At 36.8% G+C, this 25,129-nt stretch overlaps 1 protein-coding gene and 1 pseudogene across 19 annotated transcripts in view; both read left to right on the top strand.

Annotated features, from left to right (window-relative positions):
• BAZ2B (bromodomain adjacent to zinc finger domain 2B) overlaps nucleotides 1–25,129 on the top strand; it is a 291,030-nt gene that overhangs the window by 242,121 nt on the left and 23,780 nt on the right. For 9 of the 19 annotated variants that reach the window (XM_089519924.1, XM_089519920.1, XM_089519932.1 and 6 more), the window contains 9 exons: nucleotides 215–247; nucleotides 1,488–1,553; nucleotides 5,047–5,187; nucleotides 12,168–12,422; nucleotides 15,876–16,090; nucleotides 16,470–16,544; nucleotides 21,416–21,659; nucleotides 23,384–23,446; nucleotides 24,716–24,860. In XM_089519924.1, the coding sequence (XP_089376050.1) occupies nucleotides 215–247; nucleotides 1,488–1,553; nucleotides 5,047–5,187; nucleotides 12,168–12,422; nucleotides 15,876–16,090; nucleotides 16,470–16,544; nucleotides 21,416–21,659; nucleotides 23,384–23,446; nucleotides 24,716–24,860 (1,237 nt within the window). The remainder of the gene's footprint in view (nucleotides 1–214; nucleotides 248–1,487; nucleotides 1,554–5,046; nucleotides 5,188–12,167; nucleotides 12,423–15,875; nucleotides 16,091–16,469; nucleotides 16,545–21,415; nucleotides 21,660–23,383; nucleotides 23,447–24,715; nucleotides 24,861–25,129) is intronic. The other 10 variants (XM_089519922.1, XM_089519923.1, XM_089519929.1 and 7 more) reach the window with 2 other exon arrangements.
• On the top strand, nucleotides 8,767–10,426 carry LOC149313836 (uncharacterized; annotated as a pseudogene).

A 25,129-nucleotide genomic window follows, 5' to 3' on the forward strand; every position in this document is an offset into this window, starting at 1 on the left:
AAGCATATACCTAAAGTATTTGGTGGGCAAATGTCCACACGTTCTTTTCTTTAAAAATAAAATAAAATAAAATAAAATCTTTTTTAAAAAAAACTCTGCTTAAATGTCTGGGTAAATTGCATTGCTTTTATATTGGGATCTTTTGGGGATTGATAAAGTGGTTTTTGACTCTGTGATTTCTGTTTCATAATGATGTGCCAACTCTTTCTGCCAGGAGTTGGAGAGGCATAGACTAGATATGGTATGGGTATGTTTATTTTTGTACATCTAACACCGCATTGTGATTTGGTTGTGATATGGTTGTCATAGCAATGCATAAAATGTAGCACTGGCTGCTGTCATATTACATACTGCTGCATGGCTTTCCAGCACAGTGCATTGCATACATCTGCTTGTCTTGTCTGTAAAAAAAAAAAAAAAAATCTGACTTACCTCAAACATGTTATAAATTGACCCCTATGAGCCATACACAAAGTTGTTGCCTTGACATCAGGAATTACTGTTGCTATAATATCAAGTTGGCTTACTGAACCTAATTGGGGATAAATTCACCTTGCCCCCAAATTGCGTTACTTGACCTGTAATAAGTTACACATTATTTTCACTTGGCAGCCTGTGCAGTTGATTCTGGGAATCCTATTTGTTTCATTTAATATAAAATATCTTAAAATGATTTTGCTGCCATTTTAATATTACATAATTGGAAGTTCAAATTCAGCTGAAGAGTCTTCTCCCCTCTTTTGGTATAAAAATAAACCCACATTATTTTGGTCCAAAAATGAATACTTTTTTTGCATTTTCTTAAGTTCAGGATGCACTCACTATGATTAATCTAAATCTCTGGCACAGCTCCTGTGGCTTGCCTTAGACTAGAGGAACATCAAATTCGATCCTCCTTTTGTGTTCTAGTTCACCGGTAACTAGCTCTTCTGAAACTAGTTTTAAGATCAATGAGTATAATTTGATCCATTGTCTGCATCCTTGCTTTTATATCCAGGTATATATTTATAATCAATATGTAGTCAAAATGGTTTCATTTTTTAAAAAAACAAACCACTTTTGATTACCTTTAAGGGTCTGCATTGCTGTTTTTTAAATTTAATTCAATTGGCCATTCTGCAAGTAATTGCAAGCTTCCTGTTATAGCAGATGTAAGGTAACTGACCTGTTCCAGCCAACCATTATGCTTTTTGTTCTGCCAGCTTCTGAAGGAGCCTCACAACTGACCATAAGTAAATCTGTATGCTTCTGTTTTACACTGTCTCCATGTTCATCGCTTTACCTTTTTGCTTTCAGTTGTATTTGTATTTGCTTTCTAAACCTGAACTAAAACATGCACAGACTTGGCTATTCTTGTCTTTTATTTAGCATATACCCCTGACTTGTCTATTAATGCTAAACATGTCCTGTTGAGCTTTGAAATAAAACCAAACAAATTGCAACTCTTAGATGGAGTCGTGTTGTGCTAATTGTATCTGCTTCAATAGGAACGGGAAAGGAGAAGGCAGCATATGATGCTTATGAAAGCCATGGAAGCCCGTAAAAAAGCGGAGGTGGGTAGCAAATTGTGAAATGGAGTTATATCTGTCTATCTCTTCCCTCCCTCCCTCCCTCCCTTTCAGACTTCCTTCATTCCAATAGCACAACTGGCAATTATTTTTTATTCAGAATTGATAAATAATATTTAGCACAAGAAAATAGATTACATAGCAAAGGAAAAACAATTTGTTTTATTCTTCATTTTGTAGTTAGGTCATGCCATACCTCTGTTTTTCTCATCAAATGTGACTTTATTTTCATCTAATGTGCATATATAATATCTGTTAAGTCTATTGGAATGGAATGATAAGCCAAGATTCCAGGCAATCATAGCATCTTTGCTCAGGACCTGTTTGGTTCCCGTTGGCTCTTTTTGCTAGTTTGTTTATGTTATCTGCACAATGAAATTGATTTATTGCTCCCTTTACAAGCCAGGATCATGTTCTTGGCTTGTGAATCTTGGCTTGTTTAGAAGCAATCGCAGCTGATGGTTAGAAGAGAAGACCAGTGGCAGAACTCATGGCACCTGTGTGAGGAGAGGGAAATGCTCAGTCACAGAAGAGGGAGGACAAAAGAGAAAGTGCTTGAGCAGCTTTATCACATTACAAAAAATACGTGTTTTATCCCAGACAGGATACAGTCATGATTTGGATTGCAAAGAGGTTTTATTGCACTCAAAAATGCTGCCACTGCCTGACAACCTGCATGAAGCCCAGGTCCCAGTCACGCTTAGCCAGCCAATTTGCAAAGACAGGTGCTTCCTCTGTTTGAAAATTGGCTGGGCTGCATGCGAGATGCAATTGCTTGACAGCAGCAGTGGCATTTTTGAGTGTGAGTTCTCCATTTTAGCCATTAAAAGTTCAGATAACAGTAAACACAAATTTATATTCAGTTTATTTTGTAAACCATATAGTACAGTATCATAATTGTACCATAGGTTCTTTCCACACTATAACTGTCAGAGGATCAATAAACAACAAAAGGTCGTTAAACATGCACTTGTCACTAAGTATCTCTGTCAGCAGTTTTGTAGATAGTCCTATGTAATATGGGAGTGAATCTCAGGTTTTGGAAATAGTCTAATAAGCAATTTGAAAGGAAAATTAAATTCACAACACCCGAGTGATTCTTTTGCTGTGAATATTCCGTCACTAAAGATTTATACCACCTTATTCTCTGTTGAACGTGCTATGCCTGATTTTGAGCCAAAATTTTACTTAAAACAAAATCCATCTAACAGTTACCAGTGTTTTGTGTGTACACTTTGGCCATTTAAGATCAATAAAATTGAATACAAGAGCCAAGAGTGTTTTATGAACTTGAATTTGGTGTAAGTCATGCTGTATATTATTAAGCTTCCTTTTTCTAGCACTTTGCTGAATGAATAATGTGGCTTAAGGGGCCTTCAGGCAAGGTTTATCCCACACAAAGCTTGGAAAAGTTACTTCTTTGGACCACAATATGCAGAATCCCTCAGCTACCATGTTGCAGTCCAAAATTATGGATTTTGATATGACCTGTGCATAGGCTGAGGGTAAAATGTAGGATCATGTAACAAAGAATGTAAAGGATGAAGAAAGGGAAAATAATGCCAAAGTAGAAAATTCCAGCAGGCGTCACTGTTCATGTCTACCCTAAAGGCTGGATAGAAAAGACATTACAGAGGAGGTCAGTACTTCCAGGACAGATTACACTTTTGTATTTCACCAGGGTACAGTACTTACTCTGACCCGTGGATTAATAGACTCAGGTTTTTGGGGTCAAGTTTTTGACCTAAATTTCTAGATTTATACATGAGTATATACAGTACAGTCCGCCCTCCCCTTACACAGGGGATCCATTCCAGACACACACACCCTGCAGAAGGGAAAAACGTGGATGCTCAAGCACCATTCAAATGAGTAGGGCTCATGCATGCAGCAGTGCTTGATGTACGTGCCACGGGCACACACACCATTGCTTCTTTCGGCGCAGCTTCCAGCATATGCTGGAAGCCGTGTATGATGCAAGCGTACAGTATATTGTCAGCTGTATGGGACATAAGAGGTAGTGCAGAGAGTAAAAGTTATAGGTTGGTTAAAATATTATTTTGCATAATTCCAAAAGACATACAGTCGGCCCTTCTTATATACAGATTTTTTACACATGGATTGAAGCATCCATGGTTTGAAAATGTTCAGAAAAGGTATTAATTTCAAATATCAAACCTTGATTTTCCATTTTTTTTTATATGGGACACCATTTTGCTATGTCATTATATTTAATTTTGTTATTTACGGGGGATCTTGGAACCAAACCCCAGCATATAACAAGGGTCTACTATAATTTGTAGTAATCCAAATCATTCCTCCTTTCATTTTGCCCTTTTTTGGAACTTATGGACATGTAATAGCCAATTAATAGAACTGTTTTAAACATATTTTACCTCCACATCAGATAAGAAAGACAATGACTAAATTTCCATAGGTATCCAGAATTTCAGGGTTTTCAAATAGCAGTTTGTGCCCAGGATGGTTTATTATGTGTTCTGCCACTGCTGATTTTTCTGGCTGCAATGTCTCTCATATTCATTGATTCCTGTTTGAACACTTCATTTGGTGGTCTCTAGGTAGACTTGTCTGCAGCTGCATGGTATGCAGTAAACCCCTGCGGCCGTGGGAGGGTCTCTCTTGTCCTTCTCTGAGCGCAGCATTTGCGGGATTTTCTTGGTTGGTTTGTAGACCATTTGGAGGTTGTGTTTTCCTCCCCAGTTTCCCTATTCTGTCTTTGACTCCTTTGATGTATCCTTTGGGTGGTTGTTTGTCTTCACTCCTATTGTGACATTGAATTGCTCTCTAGTTCAGAGTTGTCCATAGTACTGATTGACCAAAATCATTGTGATAAGAGTACAATTTGCCTTTACTTGTATAGCATTTTTATGTTAGATTAACAGTTACAGGTGGTTCTGAATATTTCAAAGCAAACGTACATATATGGATTTATATATTTTTTTAAATCTTACTATTGTAGAGATGCTAGGATGAAATGTTTTCCTCTGGTTTTCCCATGAAAACAAGATTTGCATCCTAACCTCCATTCAGCTCACAGATTTGTTCTTTCTTGTCTCTTACCTTTCTCTGTAGACCTCCAAGCTATAAAGCAGGGGTAAGAATTGTGTGGCCATCCATATTTGTTGAACTGCCACTCCCATCATCCCTCACCACTGACTATGCTGAAAAAGGCTGCTGGGAATAGCAGTTCAACAACATCTGACCATATGATTCCAACCCCTGGATTAAAGGAAGGTAAGTAAGAAAATACATATCTATACTTTAAAAAACAAACATAGAGGAACCATCCTTTATAGGTAATTTGGAAGACCACACAATTCCCACCCGTGCTTTAATCCTAGTATTTTAATTGCTGTAGTGATTACTAAGATTATGTAACCACTGCTTTTCAAATTCTTAAATTATTCCTTTTTAAGAAGAATTGTACAGGTTTAATTTTCTTTCTGTGCTATTTAAGGAGAAAGAGCGGTTAAAACAAGAAAAACGTGATGAAAAGAGATTAAATAAAGAGCGTAAACTGGAACAGCGAAGATTGGAATTAGAAATGGCTAAGGAGCTAAAGAAGCCTAATGAAGATATGTGCTTAGCAGACCAGAAGGTAATCAGAATAATGTAAATTTGCTTTTTATTTCTTTGCCCATTTTCATGCTGCTCTTCTTTAACTTCATCGGCCTTTGTTACAATAATTAATTTTTCTTTCCTATTTTACTTTACATTTCTTGATAACTTATTACTTCAACATTATTCAAGTTTTAACTCTAAAATAAAGATTGGAACAATTAGGAGGTTGCTTGTTTTATTTGTTTGTTTTTAAATTAGCAGGGGACCTTTTCATATTTGGATATAAGGCAGCCTTTTTACCATACTGTCTCACTAAATTAGATCCCTTAACACTTTCCAGCATCATCTATTATACTCCACTTTTGCGGTCATGTCCTGTCTGGAGACTTCCCAGAAATGTCTCATTGGCCAATTTGGAAAACAGGACATAGAACTTTATGGATCTTTGACCTAATCCAGCAAGGCTCTTACGAGGATCTTAGCTCTTTTTAGGGGTTTTGTTGGGCGGGGGGAGGATCAGCAAAACAAGAGATAACAGTGTTTTCACTAATTCTGTTTTTTTAAAAATACTGTTTTTATTATTAAAATTAGACAAACAATCACATTACATGCTACATCATACCATACATAAACAATACATAACTATACATAGACAAATATCCCTACATATCTATATATACCTACATATACAATACCACATTCTTTCTTCACAAATCTTCTCTAAACCAAATCTTCACTATTTCTTCTTGTTTTGTTCTTCCCTTCATTCACACTGACAAACATAAAACTGACTTCCTTCCTATTAATATTCTGCCTAACATTGTTTGTTTTGACTTTCTTACATTTATAGCTAAATTCATGGATCAAATCTCTAATCATATTAGTATAAATTAAGAGTTGCCATTTTCCCCCAATTTGACTCCAAAAATTAAATCACTCCATCCCATTTTTCTGAGGAATATCCTTTTGCTTTATCTCTTAATGCTTGTGTTAATATATCCATCTCTATTCCCTCATATAACTTTAACATCCAATCTTCTTTCAATGGAATATCTTTACATTTCCATTTTTGCGTAAAACATACACGAGCAAGAGAGATCATATAGAATAGAACATTTTCATAGTTAGTTCCAATTTCATCACCAAATATCCCCAATAAATAAAATTCTGGCTTTACTTGCAATTTAATCTTTAGGACTTCTTCGATAGAGTCATTTATCATTGCCCAATAACATTTTGCCCATTTGCATGTCCACCAACAGTGATAGAGTGTACCTATTTCCTTCTTGCATTTCCAACATATATATTTTTTTACTTTGTAGATTTTTGCTATTTTCTCTGGTGTAAGGTACCATTGGTAAAACATTTTGTAAAAATTTACTCTCGTATTTTGGGAGGCGGTGAATGCAAATCCATTTTTCCAAACGTCTTCCCATTGCGACATTAGGATAGGGTGACCGATATATTTTGCCCATTTTATCATTTGATCCTTTACTACTACTTCTTCGGTGTCATATTCTATCAATATATTATAGATTATTTTCTTTGGTTACGATTTCTTCTAAATTTGAATTTTCTCCTCTTGATTGAAAACCATATATTTTTTGATCAATTTTAAATCTTTCCTGTAATTGCCTGTGTGTGAACCACATAACATTCCAACCTTCTTCATTTAATTTCTCTCTTGGTTTAATTGCCCAGTTATCATCTTTTAATTCTAAAATAGCTTCATAACTATACCATCTCTAATCTTTGATCATTTCTCTTCTGAAAAAGGCATCATGAGGAGAAATCCACCACCCCATTTTTGGTAAGATTCTTCTTTTGTATCTGTTCCAAACTCTAATCAAAGATTTTCTAATACAATTATTCAAAAGTTTTTGTTTTGTTTATCTTTATCATATGCCAAGTAAGCATGCCATCCCCAGTTTATACCATCTCCTTCCAGATCTAGCAAACCGTCATCAGATAAGGTAACCCATTCTTTTAACCATACTAAATCACAAGCTTCAAAATATAGTTTCAGGTTCGGAAGACTTAGATCACCTCTGTCTCTTGCATCCTGCAAGGTTTTTAATTTCACCCTCGGTTTTCTCCCCCTCCAAATAAATTGAGCCATATCTTTGTGCCATTCTTTCAATATTTTGTCAGTGATTATTATAGGGATCATTTGGAATAGAATCAATATCCTCGGCAATACATTCATTTTTATTACTGACACTCTTCCCATTATACATAGATTTAGTCTTTTCCAATTCATTAAATTCTTCTTTATCTTTGCCCATAAAGACTTATAATTATTTTCAAATAATTCTGCTGATTTTTTTGTAAATTGGACTCCCAAATATTTAGTTTTCTTCACAATTTTCATTCCCGCTTTTTCTTCCAATTCTTTCTCTTCACTCTTTCTTAGGTTTTTTGTTATAATAACTGATTTGTTTTTATTAATTCTACATCCTGATACCGATCCAAAGGTATCTAGTACGTTTAGGATTTCTTCAATATTCTCTTGGAGATCTTCTATTATTATAACTGCATCATCAGCAAATGCTCTGATTTTATAATTATGTTTTTTAATCCTCGCCCCTCTTAAATTATCATTTGCTTTTATTTCTTTTATTAAGAGTTCCATGATCAGCAGGAATAACAGGGGTGAAAGTGGGCAACCCTGTCTAGTTCCTCTTTGAATTTTGATAAATTCTGTTCTTTCCCCATTAATCTTAATCTGGGCTTTCTGGTTATTATATTTTTTTCTTATCCAATTTGTAAAGTTTTCCCCAGCTTTTATTTTTCCTAATAATTCCACTAATGTATCCCAATTTACAGAATCAAAGGCTTTTTCTAGATCTATGAAGAGCATTCCCAATTTTTTAATCATTATGATGTTCATAATATTCTAAAATATCAATTGCAATTCTTATATTTTCCCTCATATACTGACTAGGCAAAAAACCTCTTTGATCTTTATCTATTGTCTCCTTTAAACAATTTTTTAATTGCTTGGATAGAATGGATGTGAAAATCATTGTTGAGGAGTGAGATTGGCCTATAATTTGATGGTTCCTGTGTATCTTTCCCTTCTTTCTGAATCAAAATAATTTCAGCTTCCTTCCATGAATCTGGTAATTTCCCTTTTAGTGCCTCATTCATCACCTGTTGCAAAGGATCTATCAATTCCTCCACAAACGTCTTATAAAATAACGCATTTAAGCCATCATTCCCAGGGGCTTTCCCCACCTTAGTGTGGTTTATTGCTTCCCTAATCTCATTTTTAGTTATCAGTTGATTTAAGTTTTCTTGTTGCGTTTGAGAGAGAATTCCTGTATCGCTATTGGACAGATATTCAGTAATTTTTGTTTTCTCTATTTCTTGTTTCGTATACAATTTCTCATAAAATTCTACAAAAACTTCCTCTGTCTTTTTGTTGTGTGACCACATGCTTCCCCTTTTTTATTTTGTTAATTGATTTTTTCTCTTTTTCTTTTCTTAACTTATGGGCTAACCATTTCCCTGATTTGTCTGTTCAAAATTCTTCTGCTTTGTTGCTTTCAGTTTCTTTTCTAGTTCAGCAGTAGCTTCTATTTCTAACTGCTGACCACTGCTCTTCTCTAACTGTCCCAAAGCTATGAGAATTCTACTCTCTCATGTTGATGATGAACACAGTGAAAATGGGAGAAACATAGGAATCAGTATATACACCGGTTTGCAAATCCTTCCCTTAGGTATACCAACATCTGGTTCTGCTGAGTCTAAGAAAAGTGTACCCATCTCTGCTGTGGAGAAGTCCTCCTCTTCTTATATTGAACTGACAGCGAATGAAAACAATGGCCAAAAGTTAAGTGAAGTGGATGACACTGCTTCAACATTTAACTTAAAGGAAATTTTTGGAGACAACTTTTCCAGTTGAGCACAAAGTTCCAGAAGCTGCTCACTGTCTGTCCTGAGTAAAAATTCTCCCATACACCAGAGCAAGAATACAAGACCATGGAGTGATAGTGTGGTGTCATTGCATGGGCATGTGACAAAAAGAAAGAAACCCACAACAGTATCTACTGTATTTGACAGCAATTCTCAGATGGAGCCATTGGATAACGTACTGAATGATGGCCTTCAGGGTACAAAGGAACCAGAAACCAGTGCTAAAGAATGTCTTGAAGTCAGCCAGATTGGTGAGCTTGTGTCCCTAAAAAACAAAACTAAATGCTCTGAGAAGATAAAAGCCAAATAAGCCAAAGCTCTAAACAAAGCGAGCATGAATGCAAAGAACTGAGACTTTTCTCCCAGAAAGTCAAAAACAATCTTTAATGATTATGATAATGATGATGCAGTAGTATCTGAAAGCAACACACTGAGCAGTAATAGCAAGTTGAATAGACCTGGAGCAGCACGTCGACTGCTAGTGCCATTGGCCAGCTTTAGCCAGAAGAAAGAATGTAGTTCCAAACACGCTGATAAAACCACAGATTGTAGAATATCCTCTGTGGTGGGTCTGACTTCTTCAAAACGAACATTCCTGGAAAAAATTAAACCAAAGAGGAAGATACAAAAGATTGACAGAGCACATATACTCAGTGAGAGAGAAGTACAAAGTTTAGATGTTGACATGCAATTTCATACTCAGCCAGAAGAAAGTAAAATCAAAAAAGGTAACAAAGGCAAAGCAGCCAAAGCGGCCAAGGGTAACACAGAAGAAGATAATTGCAGAACCAAAGTTGATGAGTTTAACCTTGCTGAAAAGTCTCCAAGAGTCATTAGGAGGACAAGTAAGGACCTGAACGTCTTGAGATCAAGCCAATACAACCGATCTTCTTTCCCTTGGGAGCACGGCACCTGCACTTTCATTTTCTCCGGATGGTGAAGATGCACCTCTTGACAATATCTTTAGCAGCTCAACTAAGATTATCCAAAAGGTTCAGGGATCTGCAATCACCCAGAGCAGTTCTGTAATCAATACAAATAGTAATCCTTTAGAGAAGGCATGTTTAGGTGCCAACAGTAATTTGAATGATGGAAAGAAAAAATTATCCTCCATCCCAAAATTAAGCAAAAGAGCAACACACACAGTGCGTGATATGACAGAATTGTGTGTTGCTTCTGACTTCTCCCTTTGGAGTCCAGGGGAATGTCAAAACAATCAAGTAGATCAGCCAAGATGGTGGCTAAGATATGAAGACTTTCTAATAAAAAACGACACGAATAATTATAATCTGAAAAGAAGATATAAAACTGATGGAGATCCAAAAACACTGGTTCCTTTACTACCAACTGATAAATAGGTTTAAAGTAGATGAAGAGACAGAAGACTTTGAAATCGAAAACATGGAACTGGATAATGTACTTCGAAAAGAAAAAAAGAAATTAACATCTAAATTATATAAAATTCTGTTACAAAGGAAGGTGGAACAGAATGAAGTAAAGGATTCCATAATACAATGGGCAAGAGATTTTGGCAGGATCATCGACCTGGAAAGTTGGCAGAACGCCAGGGAAAAACACTAAAATTTACTGCCTGTCAAAACTTCCATGAAAACTTTTTAAAAATGGCGTTCCGGTGGCACCTGACTCCAGCAAAGATTGCAAAAATTCATAAAGGAAAAAGCAACCAGGGCTGGAAATGTTTGAACGCAAAAGGAGTCTGGTTCCACGTTTTGTGGGAATGCCCAAAGATAAAGAAATATCAGGGAAAAATCCATTCATTGATAAGTAAAATTCTTGGTATAAACTTTGAACAAATTCCTGAAATCTATCTTTTAAACATGACAAATAAAATCCCAAAGAAAATTGAAACTCTTCATTCGCACAAAATTCTCTACATGACAACAGCTGGAAGAATACTTCTGGCGCAGTATTGGAAATCAAATGAGATTCCATTGACTGATGAGTGGCTGTTAAAAATTTATGACATGATGGAAATGGATAGACTAACAAGTATTATTCATGGAAAGGATGAGGAAAAAACTGAAAAGGAATGGGAGGCATTAAAGATTTTTTGTGGTAAACGCTGGAAAGTATTATAAAACAACACAAATAGATAAGTAAATGTATAAGCAGTACTACTTTACTTTGAGAAGAATAGAGAGATATAAATTAATTTAGAAGTAAATATACTGGAGTTATCTAGGAATATTAAATATATAAGGAAATGGTGTAAAAGAGAGTAATAATCACACAAGATGAATGTTACACGTGGGAAGTTTACCTGTGTATTTGTTTTTCTTGAAAAACTAAGTAATCTTGAACAACTAATAGTTTATGAAGATACAGAGAGTTGTCTGTGACTGTGTGTTGTTATTGTATATTGTAAAAATAAAAAATTCTAATAAAAAAAGATTTTATGGCTAATCAGTAGGTTCCTAATTTTGTTGCTATTTGTATAATTAGGGATTCACTCTTAGTTGCTTGTTTGTAGAGGTGTGTTTTTTTATAAATGCATTTTTAAAATAAAACTTGCATAATATTAAAAGAAAAAAATTCTGTTTTGCATGATGGCACATGTGTATAGAGAAGCCATTGTTCCTCAGGATTAACATATATGCTTGTTGGGAAAATACATCTTCTCCCAAATAACTAGTTCATTATGATTTGGACACATTATGATTTAGTGTGATTGTGTGACATATAAAGTGGGATCTTGGCCCCTGCAGACTTGCCAACCGCAGATTTGAGCATCCATGGACAGAAAGTCTGCATTTCCCCCAATGGTGGTACATGCATGTGGCTGTGCCACCAGTAGTGATAGCCCCTGATGTCCTCAATGGTGGTGTGTGCATGCGGCTGCACTCCCATTAGGAATAATGGAACTTCAGCTGAAGCCCCATTGTCCCTAATGGCACAGCGGTTGCATGCATGCGCCACCACTGGGGAGTATGGGTGGATTTTGGTATCTGCGGATCCCCCACAGATACCAAGGTCCCATTGTACCCAGAAGAAAGCCCCACATGTTGCTTAAAGTTCTGCAGATGATTTTCACTCCCAGGTGACAATTGTTCTCCTCTGTTCTTGTTCTTGTTGTTCCAGCCTTTGCCAGAGCTGCCTCGCATTCCAGGCCTGGTTCTCTCTGGAAGTACGTTTTCAGACTGTCTCATGGTAGTACAGTTTCTACGCAACTTTGGTAAAGTTCTTGGCTTTGATGTGAACTTGGATGTCCCGAATTTAAGTGTTCTTCAGGAGGGGCTGTTAAATATAGGCGATAGCATGGGAGAAGTACAAGACTTGCTTGTGAGGCTACTCTCAGCTGCAATTTGTGATCCAGGACTAATAACAGGATACAAGGTAATGAACACACCTGTAGTTTCTTAAGTGGTAGACAAAATAATCAGTTAATATTAAACACACTGTGTCTCAGTTCTCAGAAAGAGAAGGGGATAAAGCTGTTTCAGGGCTGTACCATTTCAGATTTTACATGGATTCTCACATAATTAAACTATTACAATGAAACTGAACTTTTTCATGTTACATAATTAAAGCACTGTGATCCTAGTTTCATTGCATCTTATGGAGTCCTGGGATTTGTAGTTTGGTCAGAGGCATCAGAGGAGCTCCCTGCCTGAAAATTCTCAGTGACTCTCTCTAGACTGCCAATCCTAGGATTTCATAAGATTAAAACATGGCAGTTAAAATGGAATCATCATTCTATGATTGTGTGGTGTGAAAGGGCCTTGGGTCTTTCTGAGAGCTAGCTAATGTGTGGAATGTTCCAACAAGGACACCATGCCCCTCCACCCCCAATATGGCAATAGAAACCAGAAATTTAAGAGAACTGTATGGGTATGTCAAACTGAGTAATCTTGGTGCCACATTCACAGCATATAGCTACACCTTTGGGGTTTGGCACCAATGGGGACGTTTCACTGAAGGTCTTATAGATACACTGGGAGTGTGTGGTTTTTGTCCTACTTGGACCTGCAGACAGAACAGGTAAATCTTGCCTCTCTGCTTGTTGTAATTCCAGTAATAGGTGTGCCCCTATGCTCACTCCAGCAGCAGTAATTAATTTAAAAGAAGAAGAAGAAGCTATAACTGTATGCTATACATTCTGTGTAACAAGTTACCTTGCTTTTATTGTTTAGCTACCAAAGGCAATTGAAACATAAAGACATCTCTGTTAACATCTAGTGGATGTTTATGTGTGCTTTTAGTGTACTGTACAGAACAATAAGCCAGAATAACTATATGGCTCATCTTTTCTTTTATGTGGTTTGTCTACTGCTTTGACCATAATTTTGGTAGAAAGTGGCCATGACGTTGGAGAAATTAAATAAAACATTGTTTTTAGTTCTATGTTTGAAATATCATTTAATGTGATGGTTGGTTTAATTATATCTGAATGAAAACCTTTTGTTAATTCTATTTATTTCAACTTGTAAGCCACCTTGAGTCTCAATTTGAGGGCTAGAAAGGTAGGAAGTATATACAGTTAGTAATAGAAAAAACAGTAAACAACAAAAATAACAACAGATATATTCAGTCTCTGAGTCTGGGTCAGCAGATTCTAAATTGATTAGATGTTCTGGGCACTTGATGTTTTCTATTGACAAAGATATAAGAGCAGTCTCAAGCACCTTGTGTTACTTTTCCACATATACCCCCCCCCCCAAATACATACACACTATTTGTACCTTGGCTAATGCTACACAGAGAAGTTAGGTAGAAATGTTTGGACAAGTAATAATAGTCCAGAGATACTAGTAGACAAGTACCTGGAATTACTTTTCAGGAATGCTGAAAGCTTGAGAGCCAGACATTTCTTTTGTCTTAGTGTTTTAAAATAGTTACATATATGTGAAACACATTAAACTTAATTGACATTAATTAAAAGTAGAATTAGCATCAATTATTCTTAACCAGTTAGACTAGTTAATCGATGAAGCTGATTTAAAAATCATCCCACTCATTAACAATCAGAATCACCCACCCAACTCATACTTCATTGTTTTATATATCAATGAACATTAAATGTACTTAGACTGACTTTAATTAATATGATATTGATTGCCATATTTATTGATATTGAACTAAAAGGAATCCAACTGACTATGCTATTGACTGCCTCATTAACTATACTGTATTTGATTCCATTCCCCATTTATTGTAGTCCCCTTAGCAATTCGTTGCCAAACTTCAGAGGCAAACTATGCCACTTTTTTGAGAAATAAAAATTCTAGCTGACTCTGGAGGCTGCCTGCACCTGTCAACTGTAATTTGCCCATCTGTGTCTTAGGATTTTACGTTTCATAGACATTTGAGGACTCACAAGCAATCAAAATATAGATTATTTTGTCATTAGACATTCTTTCATTAAGTGTTAATAGCAAGTTCCTCTTTCTTCAATGGATTTCAGTTGGGATAAATACAACCCAGTTTTTCAAGCCTTTCTTTTTAAACGTCTCACCCAACAACATGTTGTTTTCATCCAACATCCAAAGTGGAGATTTCAACTTTGAACACCTGTCACCCACATATTCCCCCCCCCCCCATTAGTGTTAGTGGTTTGGGGATTTTTTTAAAAAAAATCTGCTTTCCCCCCCTCTTCCCCCTGGAAGTTCAGTTACTGAGGGTCATTTCTCAGTACACAGTTAAAGCACTGTATTACCACTTCCAACTATCATTGTTGCATCCTATGTAATCCTGGAGTTTGTAGTTTGGGTAGAGGCTGTAGAGGAGCTCTTTACCTGGTAATGTTCCTTAAACTGCAAATCCCAGGCCTTCATAGGACAGAGCCATGGCAGTTAAAGATGCTATAATTGTATAGTGTGAAAGGACCCTTAGAAGAAAAGTGATGTCAAGCAATATGTTCCAAACTTTCAGCAGAAAGTTGTAAGCCATTTGGGAGGCAATTTCATTCAAACATATCTTATACCATATATACTCAACTATAAATTGACCTTGTGTATAAGTCAAGGGCATGTTTGGGGCCAAAATTATGGATTTTCATATGACCCATGGATAGGTTGAGGGTAAAACTTAGGGTCATGTAGCAAAGGATGAAACAAAGGAAAACTATGCCAAAGAATTTACAAAATCCCAACAGACATAACTCTTTATGCTCACTCTTAAGGCTGGATGGATGAGAGAGTAGAGGGGGCTGATGCTTCCAGGACAGATTATACTTTTGCCTTTCATCATGGAACGATTCTTTTAAATATGAGTTAAGATACAGCCCTTACATTGACCAATGGATAAGTCGACTCAGTTTTTTTGAGTCAAATTTTTAACCTAAATTTCTAGGCTTATACAATGAGTATATACAGTACCTTTCAATATCTTTTTATAAAAAATGATTAAAGCTTGTTCTGGGAGGACAGTTGAAGAAAGGAGACACACCAGTAAATATAAGATAAGAAATCTAGATATATCATCAGACACTACTGCCTCTAGCCCATGTCCTAGTCCCCCACCCCTGTCCCGCTTTCAGATCAAATAAAGGTAAATATATGAGCCTGTACAGACAGGCCAAAGTAAAGCTGCTTCGGGTCACTTTGGAGGTATGCCTATTAAATGATGTGTGTGTCCTAAGAGGCCAGAAGCCATGCCAAAACCACGCTTTGAAGCTTTGGCGCAGCTTCTGGCCTCTTAAGATGTGTGTGTCGTTTAAACAGCATACCTCTAAAGTGACCCAAAACAGCTTTATTTTGGCCTGTCTGTACAGCCCCATATGTTACATCTAAGCTTTAATTCCTATAGTAGTTTGTGTACAATTAATGATGGACAAAGCTTTTCCCACAGGCCAAAACTATTCTTGGAGATCATTTGCTGAATGTTGGCATCAACAGAGACAATGTGTCTGAAATCCTGCAGATTTTCATGGAAGGCCACTGTGGGCAAACTGAACTCACAGAAAGTTTGAAAACCAAAACTTTTCAGGCGCACACACCAGCTCAAAAAGCCTCAGTGCTTGCCTTCCTGGTTAATGAATTAGCATGTAGCAAAAGTGTTATAAGGTAAGACCTCTTTAAGTCTGTGTTCATTTTACATATCTTTATGTCTGTTTCTGATGGGGATGATAGTAAGTAAGAACATAAATAACAATGTCAGCAATGATTTTCTTAAAGGGCAGCTGCCTGGCTGTCATCTATAAACCATATTTTTTCAAAGGGTTTTTTCATTAGAAAATTCTGAGAGGTGGTCTTGCTTGTCTGCTAATATGATACTTTTAATTAGAGAAGTATGTCATTTATTCATAACTCATAATAGTTACAATATGTAGCAGTTTATGTGCATAGAGAAGCACATTTTCAGTTTTTAAAGCATTCTTGGAAAATGTTATTCAGTTAATTTCCTAAATAATTAAAGGTGGTTTTTTTTTTTTAATCTTGACAGTGAAATAGATAAGAACATAGATTACATGTCGAATTTAAGGAGAGATAAGTGGATGGTTGAAGGCAAACTTCGGAAGTAAGTGATACTTCTTTTAAATATTCCAGTATTTTGCATTTATTTAATTTGTTATACAGACTAATTCCAAAGAAATGATGATATGTTAAAAAAATGATTTTTAAAAATAGCCCTAGCTTATCTCTCACAGTCTGTTAAAGACACATGAACTTTATGGATTAGGAACAATGAAAATGGGGAGAAAATCCCTTTGTATTATTTGAAAGAAATAAGACTGTTTCTCATTTGAAGATTTCTGGAGCTGTTCAAATTGTTATTAGCATTAGTAGAAGCCGATTGGAGCTATCATACCTATTTACCTTTGTTCTGAAAAAGGATTTACAGGGCAAGAATGTTATTCTGTAATCACCTTTAAAAACTTGCAGACCACTTAGGAAACTGATTAAAAATACCTCAGGTTTTGCCATTTTCTTTGGTATCTCTAGGGAATAATTCAACTACTGAGGTAATCTTACCTGTATGCTACACTAGAAACGGTCAAGTTTTTAAGGATGATGGTTTTATGCCCCTCTTTATTCCATTGTACAAAGCAAAATTCCATACAGCAAGCATAATAGCTCCATCTACTATCAAATTTTACACTGAAATAAATGTGAATCACAGCAGGGATGCATAGCCATGTGGTATGTATAGCCAGGCTCCATTTCCTTCTCCTCGGTCATTTTTCTTTCCTATGTAGTAGAGCAAGGAGACCTTACTGAGTCCTTGGGTTTTCAATGCTTGTGTTTCTAATCCTGTTTCTCCCACACCATCACCCTTAATGCATCTCTGAAGAAAAAAAGGAAGAAGTGAAAAGGAGAACAGCAGAAAGGAGATAGAAGAAGTAAAAAGAGACAAAAGAAATTACAAGAAGAATACAATAACTATGAATTTCTGTTGATGTTAAATGGCCCCCAGTTTAGGCAGGGCTTACTTTTGTCACTGGGGGCACCTCTAGTCATTAGCTTCCATATCGATTCATGCTCACTGAGCACTATCATTGAGCACCATTGGCATATGAACATTTGATGCTGCCCATCTGTCCCCTATGGGATGGGGCCAGTTTTCAACCCCTCACCTAAGGGCAACCTTTTCCTGGCCTTTCAGCAAATGTAAGTACTAGATTTTTTTATTTTTTTTTTAGGTGAAAGGGTCATAGTCCCTTCCTCTTCCTTTAGCTCTCATTTTGTAAACCTTACATAAGCAAGGCTCCTTTTCTTTTTCTAAAGCTTTTCTTTTTTGTTTCTTCCACTCTCAGCTCCTACCTTACCACCCCCACTTCCCAATTGTATGTGTCAGTTTGACTACCTCCTTCTTCTCCATTCATTCATATATGTTGTGTGGATGTCCTGAGGGCCTATTTGATGAGGATTTCCTTTAGACTTGTTTTTATTTCATGTTCACCAACTCTTAAGTTTACCACTTGAAATCAGGCAGAACAGATGAACTGTGAAATATTTCCGTTGGCCAGTCTTACGTGGGTTGTAGGTGATGTAACACTCCTTTGAGCCTTGTATTTTATCTTTACCTGTAGCAGAAGAGAAAGCTTTCAGTTAGATTCTCTTGCCAGAAAAGAAAATGAGTGTATCTCCATGAGCATTTATAATGGTACTTAGGTTCAAGGAAATACAAAAGTCAGCAGCATCTGAGGAGAAGATTGGAATGGTTCATATTGGACTTTATTTTAAACAAAACTACCTCAGCAGCCATATCATGATATCATCCTTGTGAGTGAAATACAAGTGTTTTGTTTTTTGTTCTGTCTCTCCTTCTGGGTAGTACAATGTCCACAGTTCTTCCCCAACAGCTTTATCTCAACAAGAGTCCTGTGAGATAGTTCTGATGGAGAGATAACAACCAACCCAGATTATTCAAGGAGCTTCAGTGCCTGAGTAGGCCTTTTAATCCAGTTCTTTTTTCCAAAGTGCAGCATTGCAGTCCCTCTATTATATTTAGGTGCCTCTGTTGTGGTTAGAAGGCGAGCCTCATGTACAAGAGAGTGTTACCCTCTGTCCATGAAACAGAATAAGCATATCTAAAGGAGACTTAAGTAAGTGATACCTTTTGTTTTATAACAACAACTGTAAAAGTGTATGTTTTCCAAAGTTGTAAGAAGTGTATAGTAGGAGTAGTACATTGTTTAAAACATCAGACTGGGTGCTTGGTGTGTTTTACTTCAGCCAGTAAATACTCTCCTCATTAAATGATTTTGAGACACATTTCTTCTGCTGAGATTTAGGAAGGGTGGCAAAGGCCTGGTACATACCGCCAGGAAGCAATGTCCTGGCGGTGATAGTAGGGCTCAGGACCGCACACCAACCACACACTCCCAAGCTCTATGACGTGCGAGTGGTGCCATTATAGAGTGGCATCGCCCACACAGGGGTGTGTAGATGATGTGTGGGCATCTGAGCGCCCACACGTCTCTTACAGGAAGCAGCGTCATCAGGGCTGCGACACAGCCCTTATCACGCCGCAAAAAGGAGCCGCTCTAGGCGGTTCCTTTTTTGCAGTGCAGCGTTCGCGTGCCGTTTGGTTGCTGCGGCAATGCTGTGTAGCAAAGAGGCGGCACTTCATCGTCTGTGTGTAAAGCCCCAAACTTCACAAACATAAAATTAAAATAAACTAATTACATTTTACCAGAATCTTCTTTAAGGTGATCTCTTGTAGTTGAACATATAATTGAATTAAATGTGGTAGCTGTGGGGCTTGATTGGCTGCAGCAGTTTCAAGAGAGAGGATTTCTGGAATCTGAGAAAACCCGTTACGGTAGAATCGAATTGTATTAAGTGCAAAGTTCTCAGTGATTGCCAGTGAAGTTTGAAAATAACTTTTTTTTAATACTAGTGTTTTGAGTTGTGTATTGGTCTGCCTACCCATCTGGATTTTTCCTTGGGTGAAGAAACAGAAACATTCATGGCAAAGAACATTTTCCAGATAAGAGATTATATTCTCACTATTTCTATACTGTGGTTAATTTTTCTTAGGTGTTTTAATAATAAATAACTGCCTGGCTGTTCAGTTGTAAACCGCTTAGACACTGTTAGCTCAGTATGAAGTGGTATATAAATGAAGCTGTTTTGTTTTGTTTTTTATGCTCGTCTGTAATGTTTAGTGTAGGATGTTCCAGCTATGCTAGAGTAAGACCACACAGCAAGTCAATGCTGCTTTAACTGGTTTTGCATTGACAGTAACAGTCATGTTGTTGGGCCTTCAAGTCATTTCTGATTTATGGAGACCCTAAGGCGACCCTATCATGGGATTTTTTTGGCAGGTTTCTTTGGAGGGGGTTTGCCATTACCATACTCTGAGGCAGAGAGTATGACCTTTCCAGGGTCACCCCATGGGTTTCTGTGGCTAAGTGGGGATTCGAACCCTGGTCTCCAGAATCATAGTCCAACACTCAAACCACTATGCTCTCAGTAACTGTCATGCCAATGTTTAAACTGGAGTACCTACATCACTTTGTTTCTTAAAGCACAGACATTAATTTAAAAAAATTGGAAAATAGTCAGAATTAATCAAATATGTCCTTTCTCAAACCATTGGAATGCCTGCCAGTTAATGTCTTAAATCCACTCCTCAACCCAATTTTTGGGACTAGAAGAAAAGACCTCCAAATAATTTATTTAAAATAGATAGCTGTGTGATTCTTTTTTCTTTCGTCACACTCTGCTTTGATTGGCATCCTTAAATCCTGTTTAGGCTTTCCCCCTGCAGGCTACTTTTCATTTATTAATTTAAAGAAGACAGCTACATCTTACCCACTTGCTGTATGGAATACTGTTTTGTAGAATGAGGGAAGAAAGGAAGAAAAAGAGACTGCCAAATTACATAGCATTGGTTTATCATGACTTATCTACTTTTGCCATCCTGATTCACACTCTTTCTCTTTCCTTTTCTTTCTTATAAAATCCTTGCCTTCTCCCAAAACACACATGTTCATATCTCCTCACATTCTGTTATGCACTAGAATTCTAATAGGGTTTTTTCTTCCTGGCTCTTGAAATACCTCCTAGGCTGTTTCAGTATATTTGCCTGCTAGATTCTGGGTAGCCAGAGCTATAACATTGCTGTATGGAATCTTGTTTTGTAGGGTAAGAGATGAGGAAGGGCTACCACAACTGTACTTACTGGTATGTAAGCTTCTTTTGTTTCATAAAAATGAAACTAAGGCTTCTGCTGCCCAAAGTGCTACAAGCTTACCCTCCTACATAATGCTTAATAAAGTTTCATGTAAGGTAGAATAAAGATGCTTTGGAAAGAGATTTTGTATTCAGATAATCCACAGTCAAGCTTGATGTTTGTTGTCAGCTGTGTTCATTGATTTTCTAACCTTTCTAACACAAAAAGTGAACATTGGGCTTTTTAAATGTGTGTGGAAAAGATAAATTTCAGAGTTTTAATAACTGACAAAACATGACACACCAGATAAATGTTTATAAGACTGGCTACAGAAACCTTATCATGTTTTACATAGGACCTGCGCAAATTCAGTAAAATTAACTCTTGACCTAGAGAATAATAATAATAATAATAATAATAATAATAATAATAATAATATGCATCCCATCTCTCCCTGTATTGAACTGAGGCGGGTTATGTGCTAGAGTAATATGATTAACAGTACTGGAAGGTTTCTGTATCCTGAAGGCTCACAGCAAATAAAATAATTTGCATTTTCACTAAATAAATATGCATCTAAAATAGAGATGAATGTCAATAAACAACACTATTGGTTTACCAAGTCAATGATAATAAATTTCAAATAGCAAAAAATTGCTGAACAACGGGCACAAAAGCAAATGATGTTGTCTTGGTGAAGTATCGAGGAATTCTGTATATGTGAAAGCAGTACATGTTAATACCGTTTGTCTACCATGTGTTTAAAGGCTTAGAATCATTCATGCTAAGAAAACAGGCAAAAGAGATGTTACAGGAGGGGGTGACATAGGAGAAGAACAGCATTCACTGGGTACACCAACAGCTGGCCGAAAAAGGAGACGGAAAGGAGGAGACAGTGATTATGATGACGACGACGACGATTATAGTGATGATCAAGCAGATGAAGATGATGAGGATGAGGATGACAAAGATGACAAAAAGGGGAAGAAAGCAGATATTTGTGAGGATGAGGTGAGGAATTCTAATAAATAGGAGATGATAATTAATCCATGTTGTTAGATTTAGAAGCTATCTGTGATTAGACATTTTTTTTAAAAAAGAATCCTTAAATATAACTTTATATTTTTTTATTGAAAAGTCATAAGGGAGTATCTTGAAAGTATAACTCCTAAGAATTTTTAGAAGACAGAAAGAGACACTTAGCAAAAGTTGTTCATGTTGGATTAAATTATATATAGCAGTTTGCTTGGCTGCTGTTTGAGGGAGGGGGGGAATGTAAAGCCCACCTTGGTTTCCAGTGCTAATCTCATGGTTCTTTAAATCCCATCCTAGTCCTATTGTATGTGTTCATCATGGAAAATTGGATGACTGTAAACTTTAATCTGTCTTTAAAAAACACTAATAATAATAATAATAATAATAATAATAATAATAATGGTAGTGTATAATTTTCATTGTATCACGTTTATCTCATGAAACCACCTTAACCTTTCATGGGAATGTTGAATATTGAAATAAAATTCTAAATATTTGCCAAAGACTGATTAAAATGAATTTTCAAGAATTGTGAAACTTTATAGAATCTAGTTTTTTTTATATATTTTGGATTTCCTGTCCTTGGTAAGCAACCTTCAGATGTACATCATTGGGTGGATTCTAAGGATATTGATCATTTAGGTAAAGGATGAAAATCATAATGGCTCTCCAGATGTTGCTGAACTACAACTTCTAACATTCTTAACCATTTGTTATGCTGCCTAGGGCTGCAGGGATTTGTAGTTCCACAACATCTGAAGGACTTCAAAATTAAGGTTCCCACTAGAGGAGATCCATTGAATAGCGGGAAGTTAGCAAGTCAACACTTATGTAAAGTCTGTTGATTCATTAAGTCTACTGTAGGAGGCTTTTTTTAGAGCTAAGCATTCATATAGGCAGGGCTAATCAAAAACATTTTGCTGCTGGAAACAAAAAAAGGTGGCAACCATTGCATTCTCTGTGACACTGATGGCACAGTCCACATTCCCCTGGTATATGAAAGCTGCAGGCTAGTTTAAGGATCCTACAGCAAATTGTGTGGTTCATACAGCTGTTTTGCAAAAGCTGAGAGAATACAGAAGTAGGAATGTTTTGATAAGCAAAACAGTTGGCAAGGGATGTGTTAAAGTAGCAATGATGGAGCTGCTTCAGTTGTAGTCAGACCTAATTTGGGCACTATAATTGTCCGTTTTAAAACTGTATGAAAGGGAATAGATAAAAGTGCAAGGGTTTACTTTCCAGTCACAAATTCAGCAGAAGGAAGAATGAGATTTTAAGGACTAGATAACTCTCTGAACTGTCTTGCCCTTTGCCAACTGGATGTCAAAGAAGCTGCCATGGCTATTTTTTGCAATAATCTGCCATTCCTCAGGCCAGCAGTCATAAGGCTCTGCCTTGGGAAAATATAATCAAGCCTTGTAGAATCAATCAGGCTAGAGTTCACTGGTCTGTTTTCTGTGTAGCATCAACAGAGTTCAAGTGGCATGCTTGAACTGGGTATGGGTGTGTGTTTTCCGCTGCAGAGACTAAAGATTCAGCTTTGTGAGACTACAATCTTTGACAAATGCATGTCCTTTGAAATGCCTTAGTGATTTTTAAGGCATTCCCTATGAAACTCTAATGTTACATTAGAAGCTAATAGGAATACATTTAGTACATTAGAAAATGATGCACTGCTGCATTTTGTTTATTGGTGGTAGGATGATGGGGACCAGACAGCAAGTGTGGAGGAACTAGAGAAACAGATTGACAAACTGACCAAGGTAAGCTATTTATGTAAATTAAAAGTTTATTCCTTTTATTTAGGCTTATGTGAAACAGAATGTAGACAGTTACTTTTCAAATTCTTACATAGATTCTTAGCATTAAGTCAGATTCCATGGGCTTTTCTGCACTGGCCTAACCAAGACTAGTCTTATAATGAAACAAAATGAAAGAATTTTTAAAAAGGTGAAGTCTGGATGAGGAGTTGGCCGGAGAGGAGTATTGTTTTGGGATTGAGTTCAGATGCAAAAATGTTTAAGGCTAAACATGAACCTAGCTGAATTCAAACGTGTGGGAAATGGTGCCAGAATTGGAGACAGTACCCACAGCTGCTTTTGTGTTTTTGTGATAAATCAGAGTGTTTAAAAGTACTACAAATAATGGTTGCATAGCACCATTCTTTAATCTGTCATTTGGATTGTGTGACCCTGATAATGCCTTTCTTTAGTGATTTCTCAGTTTAGGTCCTCAGATGTGGTTAAACCTCAGCTCCCAGAAGCCCCTGTCAGTATGGTCATTGGTCAGAGAGTCTGGGAGCTGTAGTCCAAAAATGTCTTGGCACTCAAGTTTGGCAACCAGTGCCTATTCTGTGGCACTGGGGGCTGAGGATCAGCATGGTCCTTGTGTGACTTGAGAGTGTTGGTAAGCCACTGAGCTTGTCACTCTTGGGAGCAGTGACAAGCTTGGAGAAGCAAGAGCCTGATAGAAGCATGACAGCACAAAAGCTCAACCATTATTTGCATTTTCAAAATAGATAGATAGATAGATAGATAGATAGATAGATAGATAGATAGACAGACAGATAGAAGACTGGTTGTGTGTTCAGGTAATCGTGAACATAATTTTCTCTCTAAATCAGATGAAATGTCCCATTAATTTCACATCAAGTACTACAAGATTTAATATTGGGCTAGGCTACCTATCTGTTGTCTGTCTGTCTATCTCTACACACACACACACACACACCCCATTTGATAAGATTTTGTCTGCTGTCATGCAATAAATATCACTGATCTCCGTTGTTCTCTGGAAATTAGAAGCAAAATAGAAAACAGCTTTGCAGTACACATCCTTCAACCTACTTCATTTTTACCCAATGTGATACTTTTATAACTACCAGCTTGACTCTTCATTTCTCAAGGGGAGGGCAAGGCAGAATGGGATTATTTTTGAAATAACACATGAGCTATCAAATTGCTGACTATTTAGGCTTAACACTAAAGAAAAACATTATAAACATAACTGCTTTTTTTTTAAATAATTCACAGCAACAGAATCAGTACAGAAGAAAGCTGTTTGAAGCGTCTCACTCTTTGCGTTCAATGATGTTTGGTCAGGATCGTTACCGACGTCGATACTGGATTCTGCCCCAATGTGGGGGCATTTTTGTTGAAGGCATGGAAAGTGGAGAAGGTAATAAGGAGGTCTTAGGTACAAATTAAATTATTTGTAAAGTTGTCATTTTTCCCCCTTATGTTATGGGGGTTATAGCTACCTGGTCTGTTTTTGTGGCTCTCAGGGCCCTAAGGGTCAAGAATTAACTGCAAATGTCTTCTGGGGGGGCCATGAGGGTTGTTTTCACCATTTTTAGTCCCCCTTGGCCATTTTAGGCCCAGAAAAGGCCTTTTAAAAAACCAGAAGTAAACCAGAAGTGGTTTCTGGTCACATCCTTTTGAACAAAA

The sequence above is a fragment of the Sceloporus occidentalis genome, unplaced genomic scaffold (genome assembly GCF_023333645.1).
Source record: "Sceloporus occidentalis isolate IW3139 unplaced genomic scaffold, rSceOcc1.0.p SCAF_4, whole genome shotgun sequence".
NCBI lineage: Eukaryota > Metazoa > Chordata > Lepidosauria > Squamata > Phrynosomatidae > Sceloporus > Sceloporus occidentalis.